This window comes from Magnolia sinica, chromosome 7 (genome assembly GCF_029962835.1).
Source record: "Magnolia sinica isolate HGM2019 chromosome 7, MsV1, whole genome shotgun sequence".
NCBI lineage: Eukaryota > Viridiplantae > Streptophyta > Magnoliopsida > Magnoliales > Magnoliaceae > Magnolia > Magnolia sinica.
In genome coordinates this window covers 4,422,941-4,433,489 of record NC_080579.1, presented here as the reverse complement: position 1 = coordinate 4,433,489, position 10,549 = coordinate 4,422,941, and the positions used below count along the sequence as shown (strand labels likewise).

The following is a 10,549-nucleotide window of genomic DNA, read 5'->3' as shown; positions in this document are numbered from 1 at the left end:
GAAAACTCAGCTTGACCTAGATCCAATGTCAGGGAGCTTAAGTCTGACCGCGTACTGAAGGAGGCCACCAGAAGTGCTTCGTTGGACTGAAACAGATGCCCTTTGGATATAACCTAAGTATACCTTAGCCCTGGGGCCATTTCCATCAGTCCTGGGCCTATATAAAGGCTTAAAACCCCCTCTCTCTTACTCCATACGAATTTGCTAACCTAGGTGAGAGAAGAGAAAAGAAGGAGAAGGAAAAAGAGAGAAAGTGTGAGGGAAGTTAGGGTTTTGCTACAGAGATCGTTCCCTGCCGCTCTAAGTATCGAAACACCGCTACCGTGTCGCTATACCGGCGATTCTGGTTCAGTTCTTAGGTAAGAAATTTAACTCTAATCTGTTTTAGGTTTCCAAATGGTGTATTAGATGAAATAGCTAACCTATTTCATGCTATTGGTTGTCGTTGTGCCGTAGACAAATGCTTAGTGTTTAAACTGAGTTCGTTACGAGTCTACCGGTGAAAGGTATGGACTATAAATGTTTAGGTTATGGTTTTCAAGGCTTTCAATGTTAGTTAATGATTTATGACTGACTTGAATGCTATCACATGCTTTGATACGATGTTTCCCGCACTTTACACATATATATGAACTATGTTGAGTGTAATGTACTCCATGTGTTAGTTGAAATGATTGAATGCATATAGAATTTTGACTCATGTTTGATATGATTATCCGTCATGGATATAGGGTTGATGTATGTGCGACAGCCCCTTGGCGAAAGGATTTGCCCTAATACATATTATGGCCAACATACATCATGTATATTATAGTGTGTAGTCTAAATGTTTGTTGAAATGACTGAATGAATATGGGATTATGATTTGTGCTTGCCGTGTCTATAGAATGCAAATACATGATTGTTGTGTATGTGATAACTCCTTGTTGGAAGGATCTGTCTAAGTATATGTTATAATCAACATATGTTATGTATGTTGATATGTGTAGTCTAAGTGTTTGTAAAAATGTCGGTATGAGTAAATATTTGGTGCATTATACTTTATACTGGTGTTGAGATAAGATTCTCAACTACTTTAATTGTGTGCATAAACCTCTCCATGCAACCTGCACTATATTGTCTGTTTTACTTATGGAATGCGTATGTGGGAATCCATGTTTATGTTGTATTTCATAAAATGCTAAATGGTTGTATGATCTGAATTATTTGTTTAATACTGCATTTACTACTTCATGTGATTACTTGTTGGAATCGAGTGTGGTTGGGACTATGAAATAGTCCAGGCAATCGGTAACACATCCTGGTTTGGCGGCCGAGGTTGTTTCGCCACACCAGACACATTCGAGGAATCCGAGTCGTACGCTGCTAGTCGACAATGGTTAGGCCATGCGGAGTGCTTACGCGCTCCATGTCGATCGGCTCGACGTATGCTCGTACCAGTCGAGCTTGTCAAGTAACCTGATTGGTCCAATGTATGTTCACCATGTATGGACGCTATTGCTTGAATCTAAGGTACCAAACTCACCAGTGGAAAACCTGTTTAACTTTGGTACCTTGATCCGCTAAGACTCATGAGCTGGACATGGTGGTATGGGACACCTTGGTCGAGCTGTCGGCCTATGCTTGGGCAACGAGCCTCCCCGTAGTGACCAGTGAGCAACACCGCCTCATGAGCCGAATACGGTGGTATGAGACACTGTATTCAAGCTGTCGGCCTACACTGATCAGGTGACGAGCCCTTTGTAGTGACCTCGAGCATACTCTGAGACCGCATTGAAGCGACGAGTCTTTCCGTAGCAACTGGAGTATAAACTAGGCCTACACTAATCAGGTGACGAGCCTTTTGTAGTGACCTAGAACCGCAACATTGTATGAAATTTACTAAGACTGATGACCCTAGAATGGATCATTGTTTGGGAATTGATATAAGGGAGGTACCTTAACTTTCCAACCCTACTGTATGAATAAACCTAAGTAAGAACTTGGTTAACATGATCATAACATTACATTACACGGTGCTTTGGTAAGGAAGTAGCATGTGTCTGGAGTGGTGCATGTTGCGACCGTGAGATGAAGTTCGCAAAGGGAGTGCAGGCAAGGGCATGCATCATATCATACCATCTTTGTACTAGCAAGAGTATTTAGGGCTTGATTGTTGTACTGCTTTATCATTTCTGCTTGATTAAATTGATAACATGTTAACCTTTGTCTTATAGCTCCACTGAGTTTATCACTCACTCCCACGTTCTGGGACGGTGTTTTAAACACCAACCAGACTCTTTCTTAGTTGCAGATGGCGACGCGACGTATGAGGTGGAGCCTGACTTCTATGATGACGGGGAAGAGTTCTCTTATATGCAGTTATCGGGCGGATTTACTTAGACCGTCCTGATCAACGGGAGCTACAGGGTTTATCATTTGTAGTTGGACTATCTTTGATATTTTGTATTTTGAACTAATACATGTAATTATTTGACCTGACAATGTCTTCATACTCTGGAGACTGGCAATAGTCTATACATTCCATATATGCTTATATACATCTCTCAGTCTTCCGCTTGTGTTATTTAACTGCCTCTGGAGTATGATATACTGATTTAGTATAATCCCACTCATGTTTAAAGCATTAATACAGACAACATTCAATCATCATCATATATGTTGCATAAGTGATATTTTGGGACTCGGGAGTTAGGCTCCTGCTCGACCCGCGATTTTTAGGACGTTACACCCCCCTCCCCAAAAATAAAAAAATAAAAATCGCATGATACCACGTGAGTGGTGACCATGCTTTGGTTGGGTCCATCCTCAGGGTCAAATAGACAGTTCAGATCATCTAGTCCGACAGTGTAGATGGGCCACTGATCAGAACATAGACACTATCCATTAAAATTTCTACCAAGTAGGAAAAGGGGAGAGGAGAGTTAACTTTTGGGCGGCATCAGGTTAAAATAGTTTGACCACGGGCTTGGCTCGGTGAGCTACGGGATCACGCAAGCTATGCGCTTGGAACCACTGTGTGGTGCTCATTATGATGTCTTAAATTCGGACTGATCATTGGGTTCTGCTGGGTCTACTAGGACCCCGGCCCATTTGTCAAGTAGAATCGAAATTCAAGTGGGCCATACTGCTAAGTTTTGGGTTGCGGATGTTGATTTCTTACAATTTGTGGGTTAGATGTCATTCCTTATTGATTTCAATGATTATAAGAATTCCTAGCCTGGATGATATGGACACTGGTGATATCTCTATTGATTAGATGACCTGGTAATTATGTGTTGGATTGCCTAACCCCAGTTGTGGGCCTGATGGACCGTGGATACGTCAACCCAAAATTTGGGTTATGTGCATAAACTTTTAGGGTTCTTGAGTGTAGTGGGGTGTGTGCGCATTTATTTATGTTACTCATAAAATAAAATTATTTGGTTATGTTCCAAGATATTCGGTACTCGAGTATTGTTAGCCCAGAGTGTTACAAGAGAACCACGTCACTTTGGCTAGTGTAACCACATCACTTTGTCTAGCAATTCTATCACTTTGTCTAGTGGAACCCGTCACTATATCTAGTAATATCGTCACTTTGTCTTGTCAAATCCCGTCACTTTATCCGACAACCTCGTCACTTTGTCTTATAAAACTATCACACTTTTTTCGGCAACCTTGTCACTTAGTAGAACCTCACTACTTTGTCAGGCAACCCGGTCACTTTCTCCAATAAAATCCGTCACTTTATTTACTGCCACCACACCACTTTATCTCACTGTCCCATCACTTTGTCTAGTAGAATCTTGTAACTGTCCAACAACTCTATCACTTTGTCTAATGAATCATGTCACTTTGTCAAGTAAGACTCCATTTTGTCTAATGGAACCACGTTACTTTGTCTAGAAACTCTGTCCCTTTGTCTAGTAGAACTCCATCACTTCATCCCATAATTCTGTCACTTTATCTAGTGAAACCCTGTCATTTTATCCAGCAATCTCGTCAATTTGTCTTGCAGAATCCCATCACTTTGTCTAATGGAATCTTGTCACTTTATCCGGTAATCCAGTCACCTTGTCTAATGGAACTTCATCACTTTATCCGGCAATCCAGTCACCTTGTCTAGTAGCCATCACTTTGTCTTATAGAACTTCTTCAACTATATATGGAGTTTACTTACAAAAAAAATATTCTATGGACATAGTTATTGACTTAGGGCCCATTGTAATGTTTTTTTTAAGATCCATTATGACCATTTGTTATTAAGTCTCATATTGGGCATAAAGACAAAAAATCATAACGACATATGATTCTTGCGTGCCGCATTAAAGGAAATGGTTGCAAGAGAGATGTATACCCTTGATTTTTAAAGGGTTCACGATGATACTTGTATGAAATTCACTCCAACTACTAAATTGCAAACAAAAAAAAAAACAATAATAAAAATGAGGCCTATGCTCTAAAAATTGTAACTAGACATGAATCACTTGGGCCGCACCAATGGAAATAGTTTAGCAGAGCCCTTTACATTAAAGTCAACGTAAATGATAAATGGAATTGATTTTTGGGCCCATGGCCTAACATGGGGTCAAAAACCTAGTGTTGGCGTTTATTTTACATAAATATTATATCGAGTCCAACTTGATACACCAATTAACCATTTGCTGTTGCAGGTGGCTGTGAGAGATGATACTTAGATTGCGTGGGGCAGCATGCACCATGGAGGGTTGCATGCTACTGGAAAAGCTTTGTAGGTCCTACCACCATGTATGAATATTATTCATGTTGTCCATCCATTTTTATGGATCGTTGTAGTGCATGAGCACAAATTTGAGTTAGATCAAGATCAAAGGTAGATCAACCACAAGAACTTGGTGATTGGACGCCACTGTTTGGCACTACAAAAGTTTGGATCAAGCTGATATTTGTATTTTCTTTTTGTCCATGACTTTGTAACTTTATGAAGAGGGTTTTTTTTTTTTTCCTAACACACGACATGCACACCACCACACACTCACACCGTAGTGGAATTTCACCACCTATGGGTACTCGAACCTTCAACCAGGTGTTGAAACTCCTTAGAGTCTATCACTGGAGTAAGAACAAGGACCCTTATCAAGAGGTTGGATGGTAAATAAACATTAAGTAGGCCTTAGGAAGTTTTTAATGGTGAGCTTTCAATCACTATTGTTTAGGTGTGATCCACTTGAGATTTGGATCTACCTCATTTTTTGGGCTCATGCCCTAATATGAGGTGAAAAAATGGATGCACACCGTGGATACGACACATCTATCATGGTGTGCTCATGAAGATTGTGCATTAGTACATAACACCCACATGGGTGCTCCTTGCTACACCATGCAATCTGGTCATGAAAATGTAATGCAGCCAAAAAAGAAAAAAGAAAAAAAAAAAAGATGGAGGGTGTAGATATATAGAGCATGCATTGAGGTGACGGTCAGGTCCCAGCAACGTCACCAAAATCGGATTGCCTCCTCTTATCAGTTGGGCCCACCTTGAATGTATATGAACTATCCACGACACCCATTCATTTTTCCATCTAATTTAAGGGGTTAATTCCAAAATTGAAGCATATCCAAAGATCAAGTGGATCATACCACAGGAAACAGTGGGTATAATGATTTCCACCGTTGAAACCTTACTAGACCCCACAATGATGTATATTTGTCATCTAACCTGTTCATGAGAGCATAAAGACATGGATGAACGGTAAACACAAATATAAGCTTGATCCAAAACTTTCGTGGCTCCTAAAAAATTTTCAACGGTGGATGTCCAAATCAACTGTTTCCTCTGGCGTGATCCATTTGAACATTTTATATAATTTATTTTTGGGCTCAAGCACTAAAATTATCTGGGAAAATGGATGGACGGAGAGGATAAAATAAATAAATCATGGTGAACCTCACTGAGTCTACTCAGTAAACTCACTATGCAATCCGCCTCCCAACATCACCCATCCCGGGTGGCAGCCAGGCGCCCTTGAGTGAGCTGTTGGAAACGGAACATTCTTCTTAATCAAGCATTATCTTGTAAACTGGTCATTACTTCATTAAAGTATCGTGCTGATGTGAGCACAAATGACGCGGACCAATTAAATTTCAAGACGCGGGGAGCCACAGTTCGCTGGAAACAGAGGATCCGCACACGCAAGCTTTATTAATAAAAGGAAAAATTACATAAGTAGGAGGGGGGCAAAGAACCTGACCTCCAAAACAACAAACAACAATACGTGAAATAAGTAAAAAGGCTGTCATATAGATTAATTGACATGTATTAAAAGTAAATCCATTAAAAAAAGGAAAATGAAAATAAATAAATAAAAAGTACACAAATCATGAAAAGCTGTTGTTGATTTCCTCTCCTCGAATTGGAGTGGATCATTCAAATCCCATGTCGATATACTTGATGTGGGCAATCTTGTGATGATCTTCTCCTCCATCTTTGTAGCGCTCTTTTAAGAGTGGACAGTTCCGGATCAGAAGATTTTGGAGGGCTTTGAGTTGTCCCAATTCCTTGGGTAGATACTCCAACTGTGGACAATTATTGATCCACATATGTTTGAGGGCTTTGAGTTGTCCTAACTCCTCTGGTAGAGACTTCAACTGTGGACAATCATAGATATGCAGAATTTGGAGGGCTTTGAGTTGTCCCAACTCCTCTGGTAGAGACTCCAACTGTGGGAGATTCTTGATTTCCAGAGTTTGGAGGGCTTTGAGTTGTCCCAACTCCTCTGGTAGAGACTCCAACCGGGGGCAATTCTCGATTTCCAGAGTTTGGAGGGCTTTGAGTAGTCCTAACTCCTCTGGTATAGACCTCAACTGTGGGCAATTCTTGATTTGCAGAGTTTGGAGGGCTTTGAGTTGTCCTAACTCCTCTGGGATAGACTTCAACTGTGGACAATCATAGATCCGTAGATTTTGGAGGGCTTTGAGTTGTCCCATCCTCTGGTAGAGACTTCAACTGTGGACAATTGAATATCTCCAGATTTTGGAGGGCTTTGAGTTGTCCCAACTCCTTTGGTAGAGACTTCAACTGTGGACAATTGAATATCTCCAGATTTTGGAGGGCTTTGAGTTGTCCCAACTCCTCTGGTAGAGACTTCAACTGTGGACAACACCGTATCTCCAGATTTTGGAGGGCTTTGAGTTGTCCCAACTCCTCTGGTAGAGACTTCAACTGTGGACAACTGGAGATCTCCAGAGTATGGAGGGCTCTTAGTTGTCCCAACCAATCACCAAGTAGTGACGTCAGCTCATGAATCCCACTAATCTTCAAACGGTTAAGGTTGGGGAGCACAGGTAAGTGCCGTCCTGATAACGCCCCATTGTTAATATGGGCTAAAATCGGGTTTCGGGGGAGAGGGAGAAGGTTGCAGTGCAAAGCCTTCAGCTTTGGGCAGTCTTCTATTTTTAATTCAAGGAGTGATGGCATAACCTCTCCATCTCCACCTCTCAATTCCCACTCCTCCCAATTTGGCATTTTACAGAAAAAGAGGGTCTCCAGCTTGGGGAATGAGACACCACCACCACCACTTCCATCATTTTGCTCATCCCCACTAAATTCACCGCCCACTTTTTTCAACTCTACCATTCCCTGAATAAAAAGGAATTTAAGGGACGGTAGTTTCCCAAGACCTGGAAGTTGTTTACACTTGAGACATTTACAGAGATTCACATTAATTAGATTGGAGAACATTGGATTCCCTATCCACTTGGGAAGCTTGGAACCTTTGTAATACTCTATGTTCAACCGTTTCAAGTTTGTGTGGGGCTGAAGGCTTTCGAGTACATCCTCCATCCTCTTCACCTCATCATCCAACGGTATAGCATCTTCATCATCATACTCCAGGGATAGAGCATGAAGTTGCTGCTTCTCATGCAGTTCTGCCTCGCTAGCTTCGTCCCTGCTCCTGACATTTTGCAAGCCGATAATTGGAAGACAACCTTGAAGATGATTGAAGTGTTTCAGTTCTCCACATTTACAACCTTGGTCGTCACCCCCCACAATGAACTCTGTTAGCGTCCGAAGCTCGGTTAGTCTCCCTATACCCTCTGGTAAGTACCTCAGATCATCTGAACCTTCAAATTCCAGATGTCTCAGGCTAATCATTTTCCTCAATCCTCTAGGCAGTTTTCTTAGCTTCCGACAGCAATTGAGTCTCAAGGTCTGTAAATTTCTACAATTACTTAATTCCTCTGGCAACTCCTCTATGTATGTGCCAGATAAATCAAGATATCTAATGTGTTTCAACTGTCCTACTGTCTTTGACAATTTCTTGATGTCAGTGCTACTGAAGTCCAATGCTCTTAGGCATCTCAAATGATGAAATAACTTGTCTGGCACCTTGGAGATTCTTGAGTCTTGTAGTAGCAACGTCCGCAACTTGTGGGCCTTATGCAAGGTGGCCAAAATGGAAGTCAATTTATGATCTTCATCACCAGCTTCGTCATTGTCAACTATAAAAGAATGCCGGACATTATTTAGGTTTAACGAGGCTTCCTTGCTAATCTCCACCACTGAACAATCACTTCCTGCAACATACTCTGCTAGATCATGAACTAAATCATGCATCTTGCAAGAGACTATGCTGCCATCACTATTGATTTCTGCATCTTGGAGCAGTGAGCGCCTTAGCAAATCATCAAAATACAGTTCACCGATTTCCTCCATGTCACCACTTCCACTAATGGAGCAGATGAAACCTTGTGCCACCCATAAATTGACTATCATATCCTTTCCTATCACCCAATCTTTTGGAAAGACAGAGCAATATGCAAAGCACTGCTTCAGAGCTGGAGGCAAATCATAGTAACTTAGTAACAAAGCTGGTAAAATGCCTTCAAAGACATTACCTGAGTTCCACATCTCGCTTCGCAAGACAAGCTCCCACTGGCCTCTAGTCCTTCTCGAGTGCATGACACTCCCTATTGTCTTTGCAGCGAGAGGCACCCCTCCACATTTCTTTACGATTTGCCTACCAATCTCTTCCAGCTCAGAACACTCTTCTGCACTCCGATGCTCCAGTGCTTTACTTCTGAACAATAGCCAGCAATCCTCATCGGATAATGCCGCCAGCTTGTGCATGTGATCAGTGCTTCCCATGATGCCTGCAACATCTTCCAAACGAGTGGTTACAATGATTCGACTCCCGGATGCACCAGCTTGCAAGGGAAGTCTCAGCTTCTCCCATTTCTCGCTGTCTTTGCTCCAAACGTCATCAAGCACCAGCAAGAATCGCTTTGCTTGCAACATACCACTGAGGAGATGTTGCAAAGGGTCTAGATCTAGATGATCACGATTAGATCCGTCTACAGATTCTATGATTGATTTTGTAATTCGTTTCACATCAAAATCTTCTGAAACACAAACCCACATTCTCATGTCAAAATGCCCCTTGACATCTTCATCGTTGTAGATGAGCTGAGCAAGGGTGGTCTTGCCCAATCCCCCCATTCCAACGATAGAAATGACAAAGGGCACCTCAGTTACCTCCTGCAGCAGCAAGTCTAGGATTTCATTTTTTTCACCTTCTCTACCTATCACTGACAGTGGGTTGACTAGGGAGCTTGTCTCTCGCTCTCTGATCTCACCCCGCCTCAATTCACTATCCACTCTATCACCCTCCCCACTATCTGCTCTAAGACCCAATTGGTTCTTCTCTTCAGCGATATCACGTAATCTACCCCTCACCTCCTTTATCCTATTCCCAATTTTGTGGCGTAACTTGAGATGATTGAAGCTAGTAACAGAGGAGAGGAAGCTTCTTACCTTCTTCTTGCTGAAAGAGGACCCAATACCTTCATCGGGTGCTTGTGATTTGAGAGCTTCTATCATCCATTCATCTAGTATGTCATCTACATCATAGGCCACATCTTTGACATTCTGCAACCAGATCTTCACAGCTTCGTCCTTCGATCGCCGAGTTTCAGCATCTTTAAGCACAGCTTGGATTAAGGTGAACGTACGGGAAAGCTTTTTGATCTCGTCGGTGACACCCACCAACAAAGCTACCTCATCTTGGATGAGGTTATTCAACTTCTCTGCTACGATCGAGACCAGCGGATAAGCCATATTTTTTTTATTTTTTTTCCTTTCTTTATGCTTTAGGTATGTATGGATGGTAAGAAGGGAGGAGTTTGATGTGTGAGAGAGCTCTGTAAGGCTTAGAAATTTGCAATGGTAAATACTTTCATGAATCGAGGAAGCGAGTGGATAGAGAAGAAAAAAAAGGCGAGAGAGAGAGAGAGTGTGTAAAAGCAGTAAAAGCTGCAAATGTAGAGAAGAATAGTAGAGGAGAAAGAAAGGTGAGGTGTCGATGTTTCAGATGATTAAGAAAAGTAGAATAGAAATGGTTAAAAGTGGAGGTGGTATGCGAACATTATCAAAAAGAGTTTTGAATCATGGTCCACCCACGTTATGACCTAACGGAAGCGGATTAGCTGTACCAACCATCAGTGGGAAACGGATTGGCTACTCCCCCTGCCACCAGCCCCGTGGCTGGTGTTCGGTGCTCAGTGGGCCCCACTATGATGTAAGGGTTTC

The 10,549-nt window shown here is 41.9% G+C and overlaps 1 protein-coding gene across 1 annotated transcript; it reads right to left on the bottom strand.

The window, feature by feature from the left end:
- Positions 1–6,907: 6,907 nt before the first annotated feature.
- LOC131251902 (putative disease resistance protein RGA3) lies at positions 6,908–10,268 on the bottom strand. The gene has a single exon (XM_058252898.1). The coding sequence runs from the start codon at positions 10,076–10,078 to the stop codon at positions 6,908–6,910; it is 3,171 nt and encodes a 1,056-aa protein (XP_058108881.1). The 5' UTR covers positions 10,079–10,268.
- Positions 10,269–10,549: the final 281 nt, after the last annotated feature.

Coding starts and splice junctions, on each gene's coding strand:
- LOC131251902 (XM_058252898.1), bottom strand. CDS start 10,078: ATGGCTTATCCGCTGGTCTCGATCGTAGCAGAGAAGTTGAATAACCTC.